The following is a 27,518-nucleotide window of genomic DNA, read 5'->3' as shown; positions in this document are numbered from 1 at the left end:
TCCTGTGTTTAGGTTGGGGTGGGGATAACATGCTACTTCCCCTAGATATGGGATTATGGCAAGGTTTTACTAGTGGCACTTTCTGTTGCTGTATGTTCCACAGTCATTATAGAGTGACCGTCTGAGCTCCTTGTTACCAGTCACTACAATCGCTGTGAAAGGAGAATACATTATCCATTTGTCAGTCTCTCTCCAGCAGACTGTGACTTGCATAAATGGCTAAGAACTGAATGAGGAGCACTAGCGTGAAGGAGATATTTCATCTAGCAGAAACACTCAATGAACACTCGTCTGCAGATTGGTTTAGTTAAAGGAGTGCTGTAGACAAATGAATGGTCTCAGCAACAGCAGCAGCTCCGGAGAGCAGCAATGACAACCAAAGATTTGAAATCAGTTTTAAACATCTGTTTTGGAAACAAAAGCCCTTGCAAATATCATGCGCCTGACAGAAGCCGAGACAAACGAGAGGTTTGATTTCCATATTCAGTCTCCGTAAATTCTGGGCTCTCCTGATGGCTCTTCAATTAGCTGTGGCGAAGTTTCGTGACTGGGAAACGTTGGAATGAACAATATATGTGTCTCAGTCATTTTGCTTTGATTTACAGAAATTATTCTCTTTGTATTTTTCTTGCCTCATATGCAGGAAATAAAACCATTCTCAGTCTTCATGTCACCGGATTGTATGAAAATATAACCTGCAATCCACAGAAACTGAAAATCACTCCCACTAAAGGTACAGTCATGTTTTTTAGCAAACGTGAGGCTCATGGTTTTGGTCTATTTAACCTTCTCTGGAAAGAACGATAAGATACTACCTGCAAATATGGTAAGTATTTCATGTTCAGCAATGTTCATGAAACCCTTGTCATTTCCCACTGACTCCATATCACAGATTTTATATCAAATATAAATATCCATATATAAGTAAAACATACATCCTGATGTAAAACAATTATTGTTAAAATTGTACCTGTATTAGTAGTAATACCTGCAGGAATTAACTTACATGTGAACATCTCCCGGAATCTTTAAATTCTGTTTCAAAAAAAGATGTACATTGTTTCAATATCATTGTCAGGACCAAGTGATTAGTTTTAAAGAAGCAGCCTTTCTAGATTTGTCCTACTCTCGTGTAAACACAATGTTTTTCCCGTTTTCTTTCTTACAGTATGGCTTCATTAACACCTGCTTGAAGTCACTTGTGATAGAAAAATATGGTGAAGAAACCTGGGATTTACTGAGGTGATAACTAGCTTTGTTTATCAGTGCTCGAGGGGCTGTTGTTTTTATTGGGATTTGTTGTTTATAAACTGTAAAACGTATAATTCTGTGGCAATTATTTCCATGGGATAACAGAGTTGATTTCTAAAGCATTAAATGATTACATTCCTTTTGATTAGGTTGAGGAGGGTTATTTGTGCAGGATACTGGTGTTTCTGCCATTCACAATACATTCCATACAAATTAACAAAGTGCACTGGTAATTTCTTATAATCATTATTTATACAGCACCATCGTCTCCCATAGTGCTTTACAGAGTAAAGTTATACAAACACAACAGTTAACATATACAAACAGAATAGCGTTAACATGTATTTATAAAACACCAACAAATTCTACAGTGTTGTACAAATGGGTGTATACATTAAACACACAATGTATACACCCAAGAATATGAAAAAGAGCAACCAATAATCAATGCAAGAGGTAAAGCGGCCCAAAAGCTTACAATCTAGTGCTGATTGCTACAAGTGTATGTTGTTAGGAAATAATAAGGGGAGGGCACAAATTAGGGGACAGTTGAATCCAATAGGGAGAGGAAGTGAGACAGAAGGTGAGTGTGACCAGGGTGGTCCTATTGGTTATGACAGTAGTAGTAGTAGTAGTAGTAGTAGTAGTAAATGCTCAGTGAAAAGTAGACCGCCAGTAGTTAGTGCGGAGGGAGAGAGTTCCAGAGGAAGGGTGCAGCACAGGAGTGAGGAGGAAAAAAGGAGGTCACATGAAGAATGAAATTTAAGTCTGGGTGTTCTAGGTAAATAGATAGGTGATGTATGTTGGTGCAATATTTGCTTTGTAACTGAATACAAGAATCCTGAAATGAATTCTGTGTGCAGGGACTGGCAGAAAGGAGCAGCGCTTGTGCAGGAGAGGTGCATGAGTCTGACAGCAGGGTTCATTCAGTGTTGCCAGTTTAAGCAGGGGGGGGCTCAGACCTGAAACGTTGCTGTGATGGTCTCTGGCAGCTTAATAAATAATGGTGTATTAACCGTATGAAAAGGTGACTTATGGAGCGCTGTCCAAGGATTGAAAGCTTGCGATCTGTGAAAGTGTGGATGTGCACCCAGTAAGGAATTTGGCTGATTTCTAGACTGATTAATGTAGCTTTGGGGAAATGAAACCAGATTGTTGATTGGGTCTAGCAGAGATGTCAACTGATATAAGTGGTCTAAGTATGCAGTCCACAAAGTAAGTTAAAAAAAATGATTAAAGTAAGAATAAAGTAAAGGGTGAGGTCTAATAGAATAAGCCCCAGTTACAGGGTAAAAATACTGCCACATCATACAAAAATGTGAGGACCTCACACAATGTTCCACTGTAATATATACATGTAAAAAAACTTTATTAGGACATGAAAAAATGTCCAAGAAAGGTAATTGTCCATGTCCTAATAAAGTTTTTACTTGTATATATTGTGTATATACTGTCTTGGAACACTGTATGAGGTCCTCACATTTTTATATTTCTAGTAGGGATTTAGAAAATAGATGTGAGTGTGTGAGAGTTTGCTTTGTACTGTATGTGCCGTTCCAGTAATTGAAGGAAATGGATGGTTGATACTTGGAGGGGATAGTTAGATCCAAGGGTTGCAAGGGCTGGAGTCAATATGGGTAAAGAGAAGTAATGATTCAGAGTGGAATAGGAGCAGGTGGCAGAATAGGAGTCACAGAGGAGAAACCGTCTCCTTGGTCTGCAAGGATGTTAGATAAGCAGCAGTTGAGTGAATAGGGTTTAATAGTGAAGGAAAAGGTATAATAGTGAACTGTCTTTTAGGTTCAGCATCATTTTTATGTAGGTTTTTTGTGTAGAAATGTTGTCTACGTCCTCTAAATTGATAAGTAGTTGGGATTATGAGACTGTTAAGCGCCGAAGGGTGCGAAACGCGTAAGGTGGGATATATGGGGTTAGTTTGTACCGAAAACTTTTTTAAATGTGATTATTAATAAATGACTTGTTTTACTCTAAGAGGCCTTGGGACATATATCTTTTTTGATATTGACCCTTGCCTGCCTGGCTATTCTTAAACGCTGCCTGTACCGACCCCAGCCTGTCTGACCTTACTTGAACTCCATCTTAATCGACCACTGCCTGTCTGACCTTACTTGAGCTCCATCTGTTTCGACCACTGCCTGTCTGACCAAGCTTTTCATCTACAGCTTGAACTGTTGCCTTCCGTCCAACCTTGATAACATACGTGCCCCTTCGCTCGTTCAGAACACTTGCTTTGCTCCTCTCAAGTTAAGACCTGGTGGCATCTGAGTAGATGAGCGCTCCTCCCGAGGCCAAAGGAGGCTGCTACAGGTGGAAGATTGAACCGTGACCAGGGAGCCTAGCACTTGTTCTGAATTTAGGAAGCCGTACGTGACACTGTGTGTCTTCCAATTCAACCTTGCCTCTCATTTATGCAGGGTCCAAACTGGAGTGCAGGATACCTTTATGACATATGAAGTATACAAAGATGAAATAACACTGCAGCTAGTTGAAAAAGCCTGCAACATGTTAGGTAAGTCTTACTGAGGTTTTGTGTATTGATATAAGATTCACACAATATAACGTGCAAACTATAGCAAAAGGATCAAATGTAGAAAATGTACAACAAATCTATCTATCTATCTATCTGTCTGTCTGTCTGTCTGTCTGTCTGTCTGTCGGTCTGTCTGTCTATCTATCATCTATCATCTATATATTCAATTGTTATGGGACCTTTAAGTGAATTGTAATTCAAAGGTGTACTTGTTTCTGTTGTCTTTGGGGCAATAGCCCAAGCTATACAGCGAGTCATATGCTAATGTTCCAAAACAGGGGTTCCCAACCTTTTTTTTTATCTGTGTGTGAGCCACATTTAAATATAAAATATTTGGGCAGCAACAAAGCAAGAAAAGAGTTCTAGGAAATTATATTGGTTATTTAGTAGTCTCTTTGTGGACTGGCAGACTACAGGTGGGCCTGTTTGGCAGTACAAAACCTGTCTCCAGGTCAGGAATCCAAAATTTAGCACCAGATTTGAGGCCACTGAGTGCATCATCAGAGAGGTTGGTAAGCAACATATTGTTTGCAAGCCACTAGTTGGGGATCACTGTTTTACCATATCATATAGTTCTCCATAATGCTGCCCTTCATCAATAATGCCTTTATAACACCAGACAGGTAAATTCTGAACTATTAGTAACTAGAAAGGTTCCCTGGTACCTTTATGCCCCTACTCCAGCTTTCTGCTCACTCTTACAATGTTCAGCAACAGATTCCTTCTCTCCACCTCAAATATGTCCACCTCCAATTCATATTTTGCATTGTGTCTACTTATTAAAAGATCTGATTATAAAAAGCAAAATATTAATTAGTTAATAGGTTGGACCCATAATGTGGGACTGGGGACAGTCGTGTAAGGTAAGAATGTGGAGGAGGGGTATTATTCAATTAGAATATCCTTGGTGTCCCTGACAATTTATGTTAATATAAATAATTTCTGTATTCTGACAAAACTGCCATTAGCAAGAGGGTTAAAAAGTGCTGCAGATGAAATATACGGTGTTCTTTCAGTATTCTTATGTTCGCTGCCACCTAATTATTTTACGTTGTCTAATTTTCAGATGTTTCACCAGAGGCAGTATTGCGGCAGTTTGGTGAATATTTCTTTGAATTTTGCAAAAAGTCAGGCTATGACCACATGTTGAGGACTTTGGGTGGGGATCTTTATGAATTTATAGCAAACCTGGATGCTTTACACAGTTATCTGTCTCTCTCCTACCAGGTAAGTCAGAATGTTCTCCAGTGCTTGGTTAAGGGTAACATTTTTAATTTCATAATCTTGAAGCAATGCATACTGGCCATGCTCCCTCAGCATCAGCATTCCACTTACTCCACAATTATTAAGAATTGTTAAGAATTCTGGAGGTGGTTTACTATAAAAATGTATATGAACCTTGCACAGTTCTCTTGGGTGTTTTCAGGTAGATATTAGTCATATTCTGCTCCACTTCCACCTCTATACCCCTTTCGTGATGCTGGAGCGGGTACGGGAATATAAAGAGGAGAGCACGCCGGGTTTAGGGTCTGGTGCAGGCGGAGGAGTAGCGGGTTAGGGTCAGGCGCTGGATTGAGTTTTTCTCAAGCCGCACATCACTACTACATATATAAAAGGTGTACCCAAGGTCAATCCAAACAAGGGCCAGCATCTATCAATATACATTGTTTAATGTAAATATGTAACTACATAACCTTCCAAGCTTTGCAAATGGTTTGTAATTATGACCATTAAGCATAATTAGGTTTAATACATTTGCCTTTCTACCAGTTAGTAAGCACTGCAAATTTCCACTAGACGTGTGCATGTCCTGAGCTTGGATATTAAGTTAATGAGCAGCAAACAAGAGTGCTTTAGTTCCTGGAAACCATTGGAAGGAACTTGATCTGACATACAGTACACACTGGTGGTGCACTCCATAACACAGGTGTTCACTATGAAAAGCTCATGGGACTCATTCTCATGAAGACTGATGTGTTTGTTCCTGGTCATGTGCCTCCATTAAGCTGATTGATTGATATGAGATGTTGTAATTAAGTTTCTTATATAGTATGTTATTAATAAAGTAAGGTTCAATATATATATATATATGTATATATATATATATATATATATATATATATATATATATATATATATATATATAAAACAGAATTTGCAGCTGCAGCAGTAACATTAAGATAGATAGATAAATGATAGATAGATAATAGATAGATGATAGCCAAACAGAAATTCAGATATATAGATAGATAGTTAGATAGATAGATAGATAGATGATAGTTAGATAGATAGATAATAGATAGTTAGGTAGATAGATAGATAGATAGATAGATAGATAGATAAATCACTGCACTATGTACATAACAACTTAGAACAGGGAACAGACACACACAACTGGAAAATAACAATTAATTTAGTGCAAACAAACAAAAAACATCAGGAGAGAGGTGTGAGTTCCGTGGAGCTTACAGTAAAATATCCCCATCTGATTTCTTTGTCATCTTAATTGTTATTGACTTAGTGTATTTACATAAGCAACTAACAAACCTCAGAGATCATGGAGTGGGGCAAAGAGAAAATAATAGAGGACAGCCTAGTCCCCATTTTCCTACTGGCATTAAGAAGTCATTTCCCTTGAGTGGAAAAACTGGAAAACATAACATCCCTCTTATAGTTTATCTTTCATCTCTGTTAATAACATTGGCATCAAGCATCAGTTTAACCAGCCAGGTGGCAACCCTACTCGCAACCAACAAATTACAAAATATTGCTCAAATGTCACTCCCTGTATTCCTGGAACCTGGTAAAGAGTTATGTCCTACTATTTTGTTGGTTGATAATATCTGCCTAAGACTGGATATTTCTTTTTTTGTGATGTACAGGAAATGAATGCCCCCTCCTTCAGGGTGGAGATGAATGGCGATGGATCCATGCACCTGCATTATTATTCAGACAGAAGAGGCCTCTGTCACATAGTTCCAGGTAACAGCTTTCTATGTGCCTTTCACAAAAACCATTTGCTTTTGGAATGGTGGCTAAATCGAGAATATAATTTCATCCAGTGTGACGAGCCATATTGTATCATTTACAGATTAATGTGTGTGTATAAATAGCCAATACACATCTGTGTTCAGTTATATTTGGGGAAAGAAGTTCATGTAGGGGAAAACATATAGGAATCAGGAATAATTTTTCACTCTGGGGAACCATATCAACCATGAAGTCATTAGTTTATTATGTAGTGCACAACATATTTCGGAACGTTTTCATAAAGATCTGACCACCTGATAAAGGATCACTAGATCCGAAACGTTGTGCACTACACAATAAAATGATAACTGGATGATTTATATAGTGAAAATTTGTTCCTCATTTGTAAAATTTGCAACATCGGATTAGATGGTTGTGTATTGGGAAGAGTCACACCATCTTATATCACACATTTTATTGCAGAAGTTGTAGCACAAGCTTTCGAGGACCAACCCCTTCCTCAGGTGACCTGAACTTAAGGGAGAACTTAAAAAGTACATGAAGTATATAGTGAATTGTTTAATTAGATGATCCTTGAAAATATCCGCTGCCTCCTGTACATTACTGCATGTAGCTGTAACTTATTTTTACATAAATATTTATGGTTACAGTCTGCTTAGGCTTCCTTGTCTCCGACAGCAACTTGCACCAGACTGCACTACTGGAACGTACAGGTGCAATGTTCATGGGGCTCTATGGAGCCCTCATTTTGACCTTGTACCTAGCCCCTGATAAATAAGCCCAACATGAGATATACAGACTTTTTACAACTGATACAGGCACAAATGCATGAATGCTTAGGGACAATATTGCTCCTTGTGGCCCAAGCAGTTCTCTGGATTATAAGGAAAAATAACTGTTACCTTTATTACATTATAGAATTGCCTATTTTCAGCAAATTGTCTTTATTTTTTATTTTTAAATAGTTTTTGAATTTACCTTCTCCTGCCTCTAGCTCTAAAGTGTCAAATGTCCTGGCAGCTATCTGGTTTCTAGGGTAAATTAGACCCTAGCAACCAGATAGCGGCTGAAATTCCAGTTTGGAAAAATCCTGAAAAAAGAAAAAAGTTTAAAAACCACACACTCAGGAAATCACACACTACCCCATACTAAAAATGTTGCTGCCAAAAGTACAAGGGTGCCCAGCACCTTTCATTCCCCGGCACTCCCAAGTTTGTGTGTGTGAATGATGTCCAAGCTAGAATAAATTCAAGGGGGCACTCAAGTGGTGTCCACCTCCTGCCCTCTCAGTGTATAACATTGCTGAATCCTTCACACACCAAAGGGAGAGGAGTGGACTGGGTTTTATTGTGCATTATTTTATCCTGGTAGCGTGCACCAATCACAGAAAAAAACACCCCACAGACTCCAATGTGTCACTAACATTTTTCAATGTAAAAAGTCACTGTGAAAAAAAAATGCTTTAATGCATTTTGTAAATGTTGGTTGATCACTACCACTCAGTAGTGATGGGCGAATTTGCGCGATTCACCGCCAGTGAATAAATTCACGAAACGCCCGCTAAAATTCGCGGCAAAAATTCGCCGGCGTCAAAAAATTTTTTCTAAAAAACGGATGCCGGCGTCAAAAACAGGCGCCGGTGTCAAAAACGGGAGCCGGTGTCAAAAACGAGACGCCGGTGCCGTTTCGCGAATTTTTCGCTGTTTCGCGAAATTTTCGAATTTTTCGGCGAACCGAAACGGCGCAAATTCGCCCTTCACTTCCACTCAGGTTTTATTGTTGCATTTGTATGTTTCATGCAGGCATCATGGGAGCTGTGGCAATGGATTTCTTCAAAACCGAAATTTCAATGGAAATAATCAGTCAGACTGATGAAGAAGAACGCACTGGAAAAAAAGAACATATTGTTTTCCTGGTCACACAGAAGCCAGCGTTTCCTCCTAAATGCCCATCTAAGCCCCCACTTGTATCCCAAGGCATTAAGAATAAGGTAAGACGTTTGCAGTTTGAAAAGAATTTATGGAACTGATTTCATGTTTAATGTGAAGTGTGATTTGTTGAGATGCCTATTCTGTTTGCCTTTTATTTTATTGCTAAGACCAGGAAATGTACTTTGCATACTGTTTACTCCAAACAGCATCTTAGGCCTATGTGCCTCACTAACTGTCAGATCCATTTGACTAACGGATGTCACTGTGCAGAGAAATAAACACTATCCACAACAGGCGGGTTCCAAGGCCAATGGCTATTTCAGTTTGACCCTTTCTGCTCCGGTATTGTACACACTAAGCACCCATTTGTACAGAATGTAGTAAATATGGAAAATTTTAAAAAAACTGAATTGCACAGAGAAAGCACAGCTTGGGGCTCCAGGTACTGCACAGCTAGACAACAATGAGTTACTGGAAATTGCACCTTTGGAAATCTCTCACTGAGTGGCCTATAAAAGCTCTGCTAACTCTGAACTATCATATGGGAAATTTCAGGGTAGAAAATGTATCTTTTTAACATGTGAGTGGCATTCCAATAACTGCAAATAACCCCGGCTGGTGCTGAAGCACGTCTGTCTGTCTAACAAACCTGCACTTAAATGCTACCTGCTGTTATGTCTGTCTGCAATCAGACTCTACATCCAGGCAAAACAGCTCTTGTTATTTCTTCCTTATTTCTTCCCTGAACTGCGTATTCTTTCTGTTGTCAACAAACTACATTATGGTTTATTGGGTGTTGCTGTAGTTCTGTATAGCTACTCATTTATGTATTTAGTGTAATCAATCAATACACAGAGCACAGCACGGGGTATTATACTATCAGCTCATGCCTCCGGCATTCATCTAACGTGTTTCATAGCCTGACCTTCCAATGTGACGTTCATTTCCCTTCTGATTTCTATAGTAGGAATTTATTATGAAAGCAAAGCATTTAAATGATTTGTGGACTGGACTGATCTTTATACTTAAAACTGACATTATTTTATATTTGTGACTGTAAGCATTCCTCTGCTTCTACAGGCAAACGTTTAATGTAGAGTTGTCACTTTTTACCTGGAGACTAGTGAAATGCGGGTTGACCCAAAACCAGTGGTAACCTGTATGTTGACCACCTACTGGATGGCTTTGGGTTGAAATTCGACCAACTATTGCGGGTTAGGGTTGGGTACATGACAGACTGGGGAAGTATACTCCTTCACTACTCCCAAAGATTCCCTGTCTTGGAAGCAGAGGCATGCACAGAAGTAGCGTACAGAGTGAGTAGATGCGGGTTAGGGTCGGGTGCGGGTTCCGGTTTTAAGGGTTAGGGTCGGGAGCGGGTAGAGTTTTCCTGACTCACACATCACTACTGGAGGCCATTTGGACAGGGTTGGCCTGAATGATGTAAGGGGAGGGGTTGATGGCATTAGGGTGTGTGGTTGGTCAATAACAGATGGGGTGGAGTTATTAGGTAGCATGCAGGGATTGGCTGAATTTTTAGTCATCAGGTCTTAGACCTCTGAAACCCCAGACAGGCAGTTCTGAACCAGACCCTTCCTATAAAACCAGGACAGGTGGCAACCCTACTTTAATGCCATAATGGCATCTGCTTGATTCCCCCAAATATAAAGTTCTGTTATGATTAGTGAAACATGGTTGTGAGTTTGAAACAGGTGTTTTTGCTATTTACGCCACAGCTGAATGGAGTGGCTGAATATAGAAATGTGAAAATTCAAATGAATCATTAAAAAAAGCGATAATTATTTGATAGTTTTTCCCTTAAGTAATTATTTATTTGGGTTATGGCTGGATTTAGACTGAAACAATGAAAACTTTCTGTTGATTTCAATGGAAAGGTTCATAAATGGTAAAGACTTGCCAAGAATGCTCAGCTATTGCAAACTTGTGGTTCTGTATTTTTACCATTGCTTCAGTGCCATTACAGATATTGGCTTCATGTGTCTCTCTGTATATAGGAGAAAACTACTACTGAGTAGCATGCTACTAGCCTACATATCTTATACATATCCCTTATACCCCTTCAAGGACAAGGAAAGTCTGAAATAGAATAAGGCTAGAAATGCTGTATTTTGTATACTAAACATAAACATGAACTTACTGCACCACAAAGCCTAATCAAACAAATAATCTTTGCTTTCAAAGTTGGTCACAGGGGGCTGTCATTTTGTAACTTTGTTAAACATCTTTACAAGACCAAGACTGTGCACATGCTCAGTGTGGTCTGGGCTGCTTAGGGATCGTCATAAATTATCAAAACAGCACAAGTCAAATAATATCTGCCAGAAGCAGATACAACAAGACTGATTAATAATCAGAATATACAGACTGCACTGGGCTCTGTGTTGTCATGTAATCTAATGTGGATTTTATAGTTTTTGTATTGTTTAATACAAACTTTCTCCAACTCTGCAGAACCAGTGGCTGCAGAAAAATAATCCTAAAAATAGAATCACATTTTATCTGTTTAAATCTGGATCCATGATCTTTGTCCCTGCTGCTGGCGTTGGAAACATTAAAGGAGATGTAAAGGCAAAAATAAAACCCAATACAAATCTCTACACAGTCGCCGACTGCTCTACAGGGAAACAAAGCTGCTGGAGTTCTGAAAGGCTGGGGAGTAAGGTGGGGGCTCCCCCTGCTGTTCATAAGTATGATTGTTTCCCTGCACAGCAGTTAGGGACCGTCTGACAATTTCTATCCACAGCAGTAAATGAAGGGAGAATTTCACTGCAGACAGTCAGGTTTCTTATAAAAAACGGTACACATTTTTGAATTAAAGGAAATTATATTGGAGATAGATTTCTTTTCCATTAAAGAAAGTAAAAATGGGATTTTATTTTTTTGCCTTTACATGCCCTTTAATGTACCTCTTTAAAGGGGTTGTAAACCTAATCATAACATGTTGTGTAATGAAAACAAACTTCTCTCTAAACAATTTTACAGTTCATGTTAATTACACATTTTAATGATTTTACTTAAACATTATCTGTCCATTGCTATTATCTGCACTGCTTGTCCTGACTACATACAGTATGTCATTGAAATGATGTTGCAGCTCTCCTGTAGCCAAGACTCAAGTTTCCACAATGCCTTGCGTATTCTCTGATTAACTGTCCTGTAAAGTAAATGAAAAATAAAGAAATAAACAGGCAATGTAATGTGGGAGTACTGAAAATCCCAACTTTATATTGGGAGGCTGCTTATTATTACATTTGCTTTCATTATGCAAAGTGGGTTTTTTATATTTCATGCTTTCATTTTAGCTTTCATTTTAGCTTTCATTCAGTATCCTATAACTTCACAACAAGACTTTGCTGTTCCTCAAGTACCAAAGCTGTTATATAAAGCCTTCAATCTTGTGCACAGTAATGAGGGCCATGAGTATGGAGAATATTTTGGATTTACAACCATTGTAACAAAATTACACCCAGATTGTAACTAAGGGCTGTTGTGTGAGCTTTATAAATATTGACCTTGGACTCAATGGTCCTACCCCCCTTCGCAATCTAAAGATGTAGAAATGGTCTCAGCATGAAGGTCAATTAAATTAAGATAAGATGATTAATTGATTGTTGTTGTTGATAGTTGTGGAATTAAGCATGGAGGCAACACCTTTGTTTTCATACATTTATAGCATTATTATGACAAAAGCAGCTTTTTTAAACCATTCTTTTTACTACTGGTGCATAAGCAAGTCATTTACTGTGTTGTTTTTCACATTTGAAATCTTATCTGATTACTACTGTTTTTATACAATTGCTCTTATGTTGTCTGTTTATAGCTGTGTATAGCACATGCATTTTCTCGAGGTTTTACTACGTTTTAATCTTGCCATACAGAGTTTTGAGAATGCTTATAACAAATACAGAGACAGGAAAAACCAAGCATCGGTCTGTCCTGTAAAGAAGAATCACTGGGCGACAATAAGGGGCATAGTTCAACTTGGAAGAGGTACAGATTTTTGGAACAAATGTTTTCTTTAGTTTCAGCAGTGTATATAATGAGATATGTTTATGAGCTATCCAACATAAATACAATTATGCAGTAGAAAAACAGCAGTGTGGTACACCTTCAATATCTAGAAGTAATAGTGAAATAACTCTAATACAAGTTTAAAGAGACTTGGGGATTAATGAAAAGTCAGCTTTGTGGCATTTAGGCATTTGTGATTCTGTAGGAGGGTAAAGCTGGCCTTAGACGCAAAGATCCGATCGTACGAATCCTCGATTCATACGATTTTCGGACTGTGTGTGGAGAGTCCTGACATTTTTCGTCCCACGGAGATCAGTCGTCTGGTCAATCGGACAGGTTAAAAGATTTCTGTCGGCTGCCGATAATTTCTCTGCATGTATTGCCGATCGGACGATTTTCAGTGGGAGACTGTCACCAGCTTTGTCGGACATAACTTTCGTACAATTGCAGTTAGGGGCAGAACATCGTCTGATCTGTTCTTTTACTACTTTATTTAAACTGAAGTTTAGTGGCAGGTCGGAAGTTAGTAAATCCGATCGTTCGAGGATTCGAACGATTGGATCTTTGCGTCTATGGTCAGCTTAACAGTCACATTGGTTCAAGGGGGTCAGGTGGTTTCTCTTAGGCTTATGGACTATAAAAGGGAGGGGAGTAGCCATGTAATTTCTCTTGGATCCCATTCATGAAAGAAGGTAGCTGTGAATCCAGAACCTTGAGTTGGGTGGAAGGTGAAGTAATTTCAGGGCCAAGTAAAGTTGCCACCTGGCCGGTATTTTACTGTCCTGGCCGGTAAAAATTATGGTTGATCCCAATGTTATTAATAAGGGAAAAAGATAGGAAGGCCGGTATTTCTTGCCAGAAAAGGTGGCTACCCTGGGGGCAAGGCAGGGTCTTTTGCACCTGGAAGTCAGACTGAGGAGAAGGTTTGAAACCAAGGAACATATCAGAGTTCAGTAATTAGGTATCTGAGGGGTTAAACAAGTTAGTAGTTGGGCACAGGTCCGGACAGGCAGAAGTAAGGGTTGTCAGGGACAGGTAGTGGGTAAAAAATTTTACAAAATATAAAGCACTGTGCACCCAGAGGTCACGCTAACCATTTCCAACATCAGAAAGTTTAAACAGGACACTGAATCTGTGTTTGTTTGGACTGTTTATTTAGAATTTGGTTCCAAAGTGCCACATCAATCTGACCTCACATCATGGGGCCAGCACAATGATTTAGGTGCCCATGAAGGCATCATGATCACACTGGGTCACGCCAGTCCTAGCAGTCTTCCAAAAATTCAACATTAGCATCTGCCACCTTCTGCCGAAAACCTAGTGTTACTATTACATGATAGGAAATGGAACAGCGATGAAAAGAAAAGAAATGGAGGATTATAATGCATTATATACTATAAGTAATAAAGTGTTTGTTGTTTAAGGTCGAATGTTAAGGGGATTTCGTCCCGTATATCCCAAAGCTTTGTGGGTTGATGTTGAAACCTTTTGCAAAGGACTGCCTTTCCACATTGTATTTGATGAAGAGGTATAACACTTTGTTACCATGAAGCTATGTTAAGTATAGTTTTACAAGTTATTGAAAGAGAGAATGAAACAGAGACAAAGAAGAAAGAGAGAGAGAGAAGAAAGAACAAGAGCCTTTTGTATAGTAGGCAAAAATACCCGACTGAGTGCAATGGTACTGTACAAACACATGTTCATCTTAATGATTTACCTAGCTCAGTACAGACTGCATTAGTGGAAGGGCCAGATTCTATATTATGATAGTAAACAAAGCAATAGTGTGACAAGTGCAATCAATAATTTGCTATAGTGCTATGTAATGAACTGCTAAAAATAAGATAACACTAACTCTTCCAAACATATATGAAAAATCTGGTGCAAAAACCTAGGAATCGAACTAAGGAATCTATTTATCATGCTGTGTAAAAAGTGGATTGAAGCATTACTGGTAATGTTGCTCATAGCAACCAATCAGATCTTTGCTTTTGTTTTCTAACTGTTGAAATCGAATTGCTGATTGGTTGCTCAGGGTAACATCACTGAATGCTTCACTGCACTTTTTACAAAGCATGATAAATAGGCCCCTTTATGAAAAGACTTAAGGGGTCATTTACAAAGACTTGGGGAAGAAGTGCCAGAAAAGAAAAGAAATTGCACTTGTCATATTTGTTATATAACATGAATACTGTATAATCATATTACTTGTGAAGTTGCAACTAAATTTCCAATACATATGATTGGAGTTGGTGTTGTGAGGGGATAAAGTAATTCTAGTAATAGTTACAAATCTCTAAACACAGATAGATAAACAACTTTTTGGCTATTGTGGGTCTTTACAATGTTATCTAAGTCTATATTTTTATCATTGAAAGCTGAGGGTGAAGCAAGCAGGCGTGAGCGTTCAAAAGATAGTTCCTGGACTCCAAACCACCGGCATTCGTTTAGATCAGTACTTCAGCACTGTGCACCCAGAGGTCACGCTAACCATTTCCAACGTCAGAAAGTTTATCAACAGCCAGTTTGTATTCCAAACGAAGAGAGACATGATGCCTGAGTCCTGGAGAGACCGCCCAATGCTTGAGTTGAGAGGTACATCAAGTAACTAATGAATAGTGTCAACAGTAATAGTCTCGATGTTCTACATAACATGTTGGTATGAGCACACTGGCTCTAGACCAGGGTTCCCCAAACTTTTTACAAATGAACCACATTTAAACATAAAGCATGAAAAAAATTCCAGTGGGTGCCACATAAGTTATGACTATTCGGTAGCTCCCATGTGGCCTGGCAGCCTACAGGAGGCTCTGTTTGACAGTAGATCTGGTTTTTATGCAACCAAAACTTGCCTCCAAGCCAGGAATGTCAAAATAATCACCTGGTTTAAAGGAGAACGAATGGTTAAAACTAAGTAAGGATTATCAGAAAGATCCAACTAAATATACCAGTAAACCCTCAAAGTAGTGCTGCTCTGAGTCCTCTGTCAAAAGAAACACTACATTTCTTTCCTTCTATTGTGTACACATGGGCTTCTGTATCAGACTTCCTGCCTTCAGCTTAAACCTCATTGCCCTGGGCAAGAGCATGCTCAGTTTGCTCCTCCCTTCCCCTCCCTTCTCTGCTGTAATCTGAGCCCAGAGCTATAAGTTAACAGGGAAAGACTCAGGCAGTCACACCAAGCTAATACTGCAGCTGCTATCCTAAACAAACAGAAATCTTCTAAAGCTTTTTACTCAGGTATGGTAAAACATTCTACAGAATAAATATGTTCATAGGGGTGATGGAGGTGCGCTGAAGATACTCGGGGGAATCCTATAGGAACAAGAATAGACAAAGCCTCTATGGTGTATTATCCTCTGTATGCAAGGCTGCTGTTGAATGGCAGTTCTACTCACATTTAGAAAGAGATCGTATCGCAGAAAGTAAAAGTACGTCGGATCTGTTGCCGTCGTTCGTGTGCCTGTTAGGTTAAGAGTGCAGAATAGTGTAATACCTCACAGTACGTTTTGGAGATTTCGCCGATAATGCGCTTACCTGGTATCGCTGTAAGATTAGCGTGTAATTCAATGTCAGTGTGGATGCGGCTGGTAGCAGATCCCTTCAAGCCAGCTGCTTTAAGGTTGGTGCTCCTACACTGACAGGAAAGGTTCGTTTTTCTCAGGTAGCGGTCAGGCTTTGCTCCCAAATGCCAAAGTCGGCGTTCTCTCCCACGTGGTTTGGCGATCCGGTTGCCAAACCACGTGGGAGAGAACGCCGACTTCAGCGTAGGAGCACCAACCTTAAAGCAGCCGGCTTGAAGGGATCTGCTAGCAGCCGCATCCACACTGACATTGAATTACACGCTAATCTTACAGCGATACCAGGTAAGCGCATTATCGGCGAAATCTCCAAAACGTACTGTGAGGTATTACACTATTCTGCACTCTTAACCTAACAGGCACACGAACGACGGCAACAGATCCGACGTACTTTTACTTTCTGCGATACGATCTCTTTCTAAATGTGAGTAGAACTGCCATTCAACAGCAGCCTTGCATACAAAGGATAATACACCATAGAGGCTTTGTCTATTCTTGTTCCTATAGGATTCCCCCGAGTATCTTCAGCGCACCTCCATCACCCCTATGAACTTTTTTTGAAACGTGGATAAGTGGATCCATTAACTGAATATTGGTGCAGCTCATCTCCCCTGTCACATTTGGACTAAGCGCAGTTTTTACCTCATTATTAATTACAGAATAAATATAGCATTCTAGCTTGCACTATTGCAGCTAATCTATTGGCAATAAAATGCCTCCGTAGCTTTCCTTCTCCTTTAAGGCCGCTGGTAACAACAGCCTAGGGGTTGATGAGCAACCTGTTATTCACTAGCCAATGGTTGGGGATCACTGCTCTAGACCAAGAGAAATGCTGGGCATTGCAATATCATCCACTTTTAGTACATTGACCAAGTGTAAATATAAATACAGTAGATGGTATTAATGGATGGTATTGGTGAGTTAAAACATTTTTTGGAAATATAGTCTATTTGACTACGACATATAACAACAAAGTGATTTCAGAATATTCCACAGATCAACTGGTATTTGAAGATACACAAGGATCAGCACTTTGGCATATGTTATACTTGTATTAGGTGCGTGGCAGCACTGGAGCTTTCACTGCTGAAACATTTACCAGTTATATCTGATATGAACATATTCAGACTGATATCTGTCTGTTAGTACCAGCCAGCCTGAGCAGTGACTGGTGTTTCTCAACCAGTGTAAACACCTCATCTTCCATTGGCCTTGGAAATAAATGTCAACAGGCCCAATACCCATTGCTGATTACATTTAAATGAGATTAACTGATAATAAATGATAAGTGCTCAATTACAAAAGACCTAGACGCTAGATTACTAAATTGTGCTTATTTACCCGACACTTGCTTCTTGGGTATTGCTGCACACCCTGGATTAAAAATACTGCCATAGACAGATGGCAAGGACAGTTGACTATGCCCATTTTACAAAAAAATGGGATTAAAGTGCTAGGGATGGGAAGGAGAGCAGTTTATAATATAATAATATTATACCCATACATCTATAACTGAACAACATAAGCTGCCTGTACATGGAGCAATAAGATCTGCCAGCTTGGTCCCTCCAGACTGAGTTGAAGTTAATAGTGAAGTTCCGCCACTAGAGTGAAATTCCGCCACTCTCCATTCATTTTTATGGGATTTTTATAGGCGTATTTATCAAAGGGTGAACTTTCACTTCACCAATTGATAAATACGCCTTTCAAAATCCCATAGAAATGAATTGAGAGCTGCGGTATTTCACTCTAGTGGCGGAACTTCACTCTTTGATAAATTTACCCCAAGGTATGGCACCATCAAGACATCCTGCCCAACTGATATCTGTTGCAAAATCATCCAGATATCTATAGGGCAGGTCTAAAAATCCTGTCTAGCGAGATCTGTATTTGGTGCATTGATGTGGCCCCTGTCCAGTGGGCTTGCAGTACTGTTCAGTTGTCCTGAGGGCTAACCAAGTAATCATATCAACCAAGGGGTGGGTGACCAATTGGGACCAAGATCTGTTCATTTTGGGACTTTGTCAAATAAGTGTATATTTAATTGTATGACCAGCTTTACAGTCTCTCTTCTATGCTCCATATTTGCATATTAAATTGTACTCTTTAATAACTGAGCCACATGGAACTTGTAAATATATATTATTAATTGCACTTAATTATTTGTACTAAGGTCAAATGATATGGATGGAAAAACTCGAGTGTATGTTATACTTGTGTTCTCCTCTGCTTCGGACTTTACATGAGCTGGAAGAGAGGCAGATGCACATCTCTGACATAGCCCCACATGATGTCACACGTGATCTAATTCTGCTTAACCAACAAAGACTGGCTGAAATGGAACTATCCAATCAGCTCGAGAGAAAGAAAGAAGAGTTGAGAATCCTGTCCAAACATTTAGAGGAAGAGAAGAAGAAAACAGAACTGCTGCTCTATGCCATGCTTCCAAAACATGTGGCCAATCAGCTTAAAGAAGGCAAGAGAGTAGAGGCAGGTAAATGCATAAAGGAGTGTATGGATAATGATACACATTAGAGCATATTCTATACATTATCAGTTCCACAACTTTAAAGTGTGAAGTCTTAACAAATCATGATATAACTCCGTTAAAATGATATAAACATGGTGGTATCATGAATTTCAAACAGTTTTTGGGAATTATTATTTGATTATTTTCGCACAGTGGATTACACTGTACCTACTATATGTTCTTTCTTTGTTTCACAGGGGAATTCAAGGAATGTACAATATTGTTTAGTGATGTTGTAACCTTTACCAACATTTGCGCTCAGTGTGAGCCAATCCAGATAGTCTTCATGCTGAATTCTATGTACCTTCGTTTTGACAGACTGACAACTGTTCATGATGTTTACAAGGTACAGTTTAGCAAACCATTTGAAAACTTTTAGATATTCATTACTTTGAAAGCAGTTTTCAGTAGTATAATATGAGCTTTACTGTTGAGGTCATATGCACTGGAAATAATTTGTAGGCCAAAAGAGAAAAAATACTTGACCTCCTTTGACTAGGATGAATCCAGCAAAGCTGTCTTAGGTTCAAACAAAACACTCAAACTAATAACATAAAATTCATTGGTTTGACTGTTGGCCTATTGCTTTGTCAAGAAATGTGCATGTTGTGTTCAGAGAATGTTGTAGATTATTTTCCAAGGAGGATTATGAGCTGGTCTATTTTGCAGGTGGAGACAATAGGGGATGCGTATATGGTGGTGGGTGGTGTTCCGGTGCCTGTTTCTTCTCATGCAGAAAGAGTTGCAAATTTTGCATTAGGAATGATTCTTATGGCAAAACAAGTGAAAAATCCAGTTAATGGCAATCCTATTCAAGTAAGTCAATCTTTTTTCTTTTCTTTTACTGCAAAAAATTACCTTTCTAGAATGATGAAAGTAAAACTTTCTTCTAAAAAAATTGGGTCTTCTTTTTCACTGTTCTTCTGTTCATTCTGTTGTTCTTCTGTTCTTCGACCTTCTAACCTAGGGTAGGATTGTACCCCAAGCTTCCAACACTTCTCTCCAATTATCTCTCCAATTATCTATAACTTTGCTATAGGTTTGCTACACATGGATTTACAGTTTAATATAAACTATTATGCACCATCTACCTCGCAATTAGCGAGCGCTGATCCAAAAGGGGAAGACGTTTATAATATCAACATGGCTTTTATTAAAGCAAACATATATAATTTACAGCAGTGGGGTGCAAACTAACGCGTTTCATGCCCGTATTTCGGCACTTTTGAAGTCAATATAATGAGTTTATGCCTTGTCCAGTAAAACACCTGCTTTGTGCCAAACCTAAACTTGAGAGCACCTGGGTAAGCTGTTTGAATGATATTCTTACTCTGCCATTGGAGTCAACATGCCTTATGGTGCAGGGACACAGTATAGACGTTAGGTGTCCTATGTCCCTTGGGATAATATGGCTATTAAGAATTAGAGTTAGAAATGAACAGATTGTTGGGTGCTTTGAAACATTTGGTTGCTTTGTATTAGTGATCTGTTTGTTGTGCATTAATGAGCAATATAGTAAGCAACTCAAGGGAGTGCAGAATTGGCAGCAGTAGCTTTGTAGCATTTCTAATCCTGGAAAATATTTCTAGAAACTACAGCAGGGGTTGCAGCTGATGCAAGGACAGTCCTTTAGTTCTGTGCGTTGTTTTTTTTCCCCTTCTTTCTCTGAAGATTCGAGTTGGCTTACACAGTGGTCCAGTGTTGGCCGGAGTGGTTGGAGAAAAGATGCCTCGATATTGCTTATTTGGGGATACAGTCAACACAGCCTCAAGGATGGAAAGTCATGGGGTTCCCAATAAGATTCATCTCAGCCCAACTGTATACAGGTAAAACTAAATCTGAATTAGAGCACATACAGGTAAGTGTTACTGCAGAGTTTATCATAATCAGAATACTCCAGTAAGAGAAAGAAAACCACCAAACATGTTTTATTTGGGTTATTTGATCATATTCTGTACTAAGGTATACATTCATTTAGTTATTGCAGCAATTGTACTGCATGTTTAAGTAGCCCAAATAGGATATTATAGGTCACCAAGGAGTATCATGACCATATAAAGGCTGAATGTTTTTTATATAGGTGACTTCTAGTACAGTGAATAATGTACCCCCTGTTGTAAAAAAAATAAATTAGGTCACAAAGAAGTTCCGTGACCATATAAAGGCACAGGCCCAGAGGTCATAGAACTCAAAGGTGACTTCTAATATCCTCATATTTTACAACACAAGGGGGTTCCAATTATAAAGATATAATATACAGGATATTCATAACTCTTGCGTATTATAAAAAAATAAACTGAGATAAAGTATTTATATCTTATCTCCTCGGGCTGTAAAGCTGTAATGTTTGATTTAGAAAAGTAACCCTTAGAATAACTCATTTTCTGCCACAAAGACAATAGTGCTCATTTATGACCACAAGGGCAATGAGAAAAGTTCAGTGAGCACAATCTCCATGTTTTTTCCAAGTTCACCGATTTCTGACGTTGGGCGTGAGAGTGATGTGTGTGCCCAATTCTATATGCAAAGCAAGTGCACTGCACCTAGAGACACAGGGTGCAAAGGAAACTCTGGAGCTACCATCTGGTCAGGAGGTGGCAGTTACTCCAGGGTTCCCCTACATCATTCGGAACAAGAGGCAGGAAGGACTGAGCATCACTGAGCTCAACTATACAACTATAAGTGTAACAAGCTTATTTTGATGCAAGTACCTTTTGTGCAACTGCCAAAGCATATAGGAACTTGGTGCAACACAAGTTAGGAGGGAGCAAAGTTCATAGCCACATTTATTGCAGAAAAAGTACTATGTACAACGTTTCGGGATAATAAACCTTCCTCAGGTGTAAAAGGAATGGTTATTACCTTGAATTGATTTCATTGCAATAAATGTGGCTATAACTTGGGGTGCCATAAGTTCCTATATGCTTTGCTTGTTGAAATACTTCGGTTAATCTGGATGACGTTGGGACTGGGAGCACCAGTGAATATAGATGGAAGGAGAGCCGAGAATATATTTAGAGGTGTGATTATTCTAATTTTTTTATGGTTTAACATGCAACTGACCTGAAACATTTGCGTGAGCCCAGCTAGAATCTTGTAAAAAATGACATTCCTTTTTTTGTTCCTAATCTAATAACATATTATTTTCATGTGTAAATAAAAATGTCATATATTTAATCCTATATACTAACCGAAGGCCTATCTATGTCCCGAGTGGAGGGGAGGCAGATGCGCACGCAACTTCGGTTAGGATCTATGAGATGCGCGCGCAACTTCAGCCGAAAGACATAGATGCGGCCTTCGATTAGCAGATGTGCTGGAAGGTTAGGATCAGAACAGGTTAGGATCGGGGAGGCAGATGCGCTGGAAGGTTAGGATCTAGGGAGGCAGATGCGCTCACCGTCTCCTTCTGCCTCCCGCCGCCTCTTCTTTCCTGCTCACTCAGGCGGCGACCGCTGGAAGGTTAGGATCTAGGGAGGCAGATGCGCTCACCGTCACACTAGGGGAACCGGTTGCGTACCTGCACGAAAGTCTGTATAAGCGTCGGCCATCTTGCTACTCCTCTGCGACTTTGTCATCCGCCCACTGCCAAATCCGCCTACTAAAGTCTGTATAAGCGTCGGCCATCTTGCTACTCCTCTGCGAGTTTGTCATCCGCCCACTAAAGTCTGTATAAGCATCGGCCATCTTGCTACTCCTTTGCAAGTTTGTCTAATGGCGGCGCTAGCGTCACTCTAGGAGGGGAACCGGTTGCGTACCTGCACGAAAGTCTGTATAAGCGTCGGCCATCTTGCTACTCCTCTGCGACTTTGTCATCCGCCCACTGCCAAATCCGCCCACTAAAGTCTGTATAAGCGTCGGCCATCTTGCTACTCCTCTGCGAGTTTGTCATCCGCCCACTAAAGTCTGTATAAGCGTCGGCCATCTTGCTACTCCTTTGCAAGTTTGTCTAATGGCGGCGCTAGCGTCACTCTAGGAGGGGAACCGGTTGCGTACCTGCGTGGGTGGCCATTTTTAGCAAAACGGGCTATATTATCTCCAAAAAATATTGATGTTGACATGATAAACAACCAAGTGATTGCATTACTTCCTGGACAAAGCTGTGTCTTTCTGAGTACTGACTGTATTGATTCTGAAGACGAAAGTGAGAAACTTAACTTCCCATTAGAATATTTAAACACTATCAACAATGCTGGATTACCACAACACAATCTTATACTCAAAGTAGGAACAATAGTCATGCTGTTAAGAAACCTTAAGGGTAGGGGCACACGGCGCGATTTCGCCGCGATTCTGCGCTAAGCGAGTTGTCGCTGCGTTTTTTAAGCCGAAATAGCTTTGCTAACTTTGGTGCTGGCGTCAATGCAAATCGCGGCGAAATCGCTGCGCTAATTCACACGTGGCGATTCGTTTTCTATTGTCGTCCGAAGTTGCCTCGCTGAGCGTTTCCGGGCGACAGTAGAAAAAGAATCGCCGCGTGTGAATTAGCGCAGCGATTTCGCCGCGATTTGCATTGACGCCAGCGCCAAAGTTAGCAAAGCTATTTCGGCTTAAAAAACGCAGCGACAACTCGCCCAGCGCAGAATCGCGGCGAAATCGCGCCGTGTGCCCCTACCCTAACACTAAGCAAGGTTTATGTAACGGTACACGGTTGGTTGTGAAGAGCATGAGACAAAATGTTATCAAGGCAGAAGTGCTTACAGGATCCCATAGCGGTGATACTGTTTTGATTCCCAGAATTGACCTTACCAGTTCTGACCAGGAATTACCTTTTAAACTTAAACGACGACAATTCCCCATTAAGGCTGCATTTGCCATGACAATCAACAAATCACAAGGACAAACATTGGATAAAGTCGGCATTTACCTATCTGAGCCTGTGTTTGGTCATGGTCAACTTTATGTTGCATTTTCAAGAGTGCAGCGTTCATCTGATGTTAAAGTCAAGATTTTAAGTACAGCTCACCAGGGAGAACTCATTCAAGGACAGGAGAACATTTTCACAAAAAATGTTGTTTATAAAGAAATTTTTCAGTAACACTTTACTACCAATAAACTCAAAATTTAAGAATTCTAATAGCAGATAGGTAATAACAAGCAATAGGCACAGATTCACTCTACATCCCCACAAATTAGCGTCGCCAGTTGCTGCCTGGGGATGCCGAGTGAATCAGCACCCATCGCATTTTGCTGCCTCACTGTTGTTACCATTCTTTCATTAACGATTCTTTAGAGAATCGGGGGTTTACTGGTTATAGGCTAAAATAGAATAAATGATATTTCTTGTAATCAAAGAATCATTTTCCACAGGTACGTTAAAGGTAAAAATTTTGAAATAACAGAACGGGGAGAAATTGATGTGAAAGGAAAAGGCCGAATGCGCACATACTTCTTGATTAGAAACTTGAGCGCCAAAAAGAATGAGATTTTAGGTCAAGCAATAAAGGAGACTGATTCAGGACGAGCATCTGCTCAGTCTCTTAATGATGATGCCAGCAAAAGAAACATGCAAAGAAATTCCCCAAGAGGTGAAATCTCCCAAAAAAGACAAATCTATTAAACTGTTATAGTCATTCTCTAACTAACAGGGTGTATATTTTGTTTGCACAGAATCACAAGAGGATGATATCCAGGAAAACCTCCCTATCATCCCAATGCAATATGCGGATAGTCTGCAAGTCTTGGACAAAGAGAGATGCCAAAAAGTAAAAGAGCTAAAAAGTAAATAAATGTCAAATCTGTCAAATTTATGAATACGAGTACCACATCAAGCAATGTCATACTTCACTCAACTCGTAAAAGGGATGAAAGATTTAAACTATAAGGGGTTGGGGTTCTCTGGAGAAAAGCACTTGCGAGGGGCACATGATTCCTCTTTATAAATACATTAGAGGTCATTATAGACAGTAGACATATAGTTGGGGATCAGTCAGTGAACTGTAAATGTATAGATGGCTCTGTGTAGTTATGTGCACATATGTGCTCTGAGGTTAATTTGGAAGGTTTCAACTGGATAGACTGGAACCAATGTATAGGCATCATGTTCAAGAAGGACTGTTCCCTCAGACTTATTATAACTCTTGCTGTATGTACTTTAGCAATAAACTCCTTTTCCTCTTGTCATTCTAACCAAAATGCTATTTAATAAATGACTCTAAGCAAGATGGGACATTAAACATGTGATTTGCTCAGGAAGCAACCCTGTGTAGAATTATCTGTTTTTAAAACACCCTAAGATTAGGCAGTGATGAATTTATTTTAATCCTTTGCTTTCAAGCCATTATTTTATCAGCCCACCAAATTCTTATTTAAAGGGAAATTCCAAACCAAAATTTGATAAAGAGGCCCACATAACACAGAAACCCCTAATATATCCATCACAGTTATCGGTTTCTTCAAAAAGTATGAATAAATGTGATTTTCTATGCTGAAATCCAGCTGTTCAGTAGTTCTTCTCTTTCTGCATCATTTGAAATATTGGCAGGGAAGGAGGGAATAAACACTGATGTTACAAATTGTAACAACTACTCCACAGCTTACAGACAGCATGCAGGAACTACATAACCCACAATGCATTGCACTGTGATGTTCCTTTCCTCATTGAAATCAAATGTGCAGGGAATTGTGGGGTTTGGAGGATGCAGGCTGAGGACAGATGGCTGTTGATACAAAGTCACAGTAGTCAGCCAACTCAGCAAAGTAGTCAGACAGATCAGCAGGAGAGCAGGAGGCTAGGCTTAGCAAATTGTTCCAAACCATTAAAAGTCTGCATATTTTTTAATTGATGTATATTGCAAAGTTGCTTGAAATTATGTTTACTTTTTTAAAAAGCTCAAGTTATGCTTGTGTGGAGTTCCCCTTTAAGCCCATAGATCTCATTTATCACCTACACAACTCTACACCCACCTGCCTTATGAACATAAAACCTCACAGCTTGCTGTACCGAGGGTTTGAGTGTAGGCCAAGCTTCTACCTTTTAATCGAACCTATTATCAGAGTGAGTAATACAGCCTAGCAGCTCTACATTAGTTATGATAATCATCTGACATTCACTCATTAAAAGGTCAAATTCACAAGAGATTACAGATAATAAGAATGCTACTTGATCTGTAGAATATAACATAACGTTTCTGATTCTAGCTGAAAGCAGTTACATACACTGTATGTTATACAAATTGTATGAAATGTTCTATAGTATAATTTCTGTTTTTCTGCTTTGTATAATAATGATGGACATAGAATCTATTGCAGGTAAATCGAGAAGCGACAGAAGCGTGCCTAGTCCCCAGCACTCAGCAGACGATCCTCTTCCCGACCCAGTCGTTTCAGACAAGGACAAACCCCAGAACAGAACTGTCACGTCACATTTCTGTCTTCTGTTATAACAGACACCTGATGTAGAACAGCTTGTACCTACAGCAAATATATGAATCCACCCCAAAGTAACTGTATTTTAATATAAATTTCCACTGCTAATATGATTGGAAGTGACTATAATTAGCTAAAACAGGTACCAGTAATGAAAGGGACCCACTCATTCCTACTGTAGCTGTTTCATGCTTCATTAGTACAGCCAAGTAATGCACGGTATCCTGGAAACACAAGTATGAATTTATTAACCTTCAAAGCAGGATGAGAGGAAATTCATATCAACAAACTGAAAAAATCCTTTTCTTTCTCAGATAAAATGTATTTTGCAACAACATCTTTTTTCTCACCATATATTCATTAGGCAAGTTTGACAATCCCACTAGGTGTTGACCACTCTTTATGTGGTTCTTGTCTGATCCACATCATAATCCTATTGTTAGCCCATAGGCCAATGTTATAGTGCACAGGTGGCCAAATCGGGGGGAGATCCACAAGTTTTGTGACCTAGCCAGATGAGCTGGTCTTCATGTGTGTGGCCAATTTAAAGCTCACACAACAAAACAAACTAACAAAACTGGGTGTGGGTTTGTTTAGACAGCAGCAGATATTAGATAGCAATAAAGGCAGGATGGTCTGCTTCAAATAAAGCATTTTACTTGTATAGGATAAGAATAACTGGTGTGACAATTCAAATGTACTTTCTGTTCGTTTGTTGTTACTAGTCCTGTAGTCTGATCAATTCTGACAGCAATAAAATTGTGTATACAGTATATTTTCATGGTTAATAGGCTCTGTGTTAAAATCCTTCCATACATCAAATGAAACATTCTGCCAGTGTATTGGGTGACCACCAGAGGCTCATGGTAAACAGCATGGCAGCTCCAATTAAAATGAATAAACAAATACAGTACTGTATCTGGATATTTAGAAGGCTGTCTTGGCAAAATAACCTATGCCTACACCACATAGTATCTTTTACTGTACTATCCACTAGTAACTAAATAGAGTACATTTTTCATTCCCAGTGGTGTTGCAGGGGGGGGGGGGGTCTGGGGTCTGCTTCCTCTATAGCTGAAAATGATTTCCCCGTCCCAGGCCTCATACCTGTGAGCCAGGAGGGAGGCAGGATGTGGATGGACAGGTGGTAGGGAGCGGGCGGGGGCTGGGCAGGTGTCGATGGCCCCTACAAAGATTTTGTTTGCGGAGGTACAGACCCAAATTATTTACGCCACTGTACATTTCCATGCCCTTTAGCAATGACAGCATGACTGCTTTTTGAG

General features: G+C 39.6%; 1 protein-coding gene across 2 annotated transcripts; it reads left to right on the top strand.

The window, feature by feature from the left end:
• The first annotated feature begins 336 nt into the window (after nucleotides 1-336).
• LOC108717066 (guanylate cyclase soluble subunit beta-2) lies at nucleotides 337-27,278 on the top strand. 2 transcript variants are annotated; one of them, XM_041563383.1, is made up of 16 exons: nucleotides 337-826; nucleotides 1,169-1,242; nucleotides 3,687-3,781; nucleotides 4,869-5,029; nucleotides 6,685-6,784; nucleotides 8,596-8,783; nucleotides 12,624-12,735; nucleotides 14,181-14,284; nucleotides 15,135-15,351; nucleotides 18,511-18,831; nucleotides 19,065-19,213; nucleotides 19,537-19,683; nucleotides 20,539-20,693; nucleotides 24,178-24,395; nucleotides 24,478-24,588; nucleotides 26,107-27,278. In XM_041563383.1, the coding sequence occupies exons 1-16, from the start codon at nucleotides 767-769 to the stop codon at nucleotides 26,250-26,252; spliced, it is 2,358 nt and encodes a 785-aa protein (XP_041419317.1). In that variant the 5' UTR covers nucleotides 337-766; the 3' UTR covers nucleotides 26,253-27,278. The 2 variants fall into 2 exon arrangements, with proteins under 2 accessions (XP_041419317.1, XP_018119303.2); XM_018263814.2 differs by having other exon boundaries at nucleotides 26,119-27,275.
• The last annotated feature ends 240 nt before the right edge of the window (nucleotides 27,279-27,518 follow it).

This window comes from Xenopus laevis, chromosome 5L (assembly GCF_017654675.1).
Source record: "Xenopus laevis strain J_2021 chromosome 5L, Xenopus_laevis_v10.1, whole genome shotgun sequence".
Classification (NCBI taxonomy): domain Eukaryota; kingdom Metazoa; phylum Chordata; class Amphibia; order Anura; family Pipidae; genus Xenopus; species Xenopus laevis.
The sequence above is the reverse complement of the archived record's forward strand: the minus strand, read 5'-3'. Positions and strand labels throughout refer to the sequence as shown.

Excerpts from the sequence above, each read along its gene's own strand:
- LOC108717066 (XM_041563383.1), top strand. The coding sequence starts at position 767 with ATGGTTTTGGTCTATTTAACCTTCTCTGGAAAGAACGATAAGATACTA. Across the intron at positions 1,243-3,686 it reads GAAACCTGGGATTTACTGAG|GGTCCAAACTGGAGTGCAGG; the intron begins GTGATAACTAGC and ends TCATTTATGCAG. Across the intron at positions 18,832-19,064 it reads AGGCAAGAGAGTAGAGGCAG|GGGAATTCAAGGAATGTACA; the intron begins GTAAATGCATAA and ends TTTGTTTCACAG.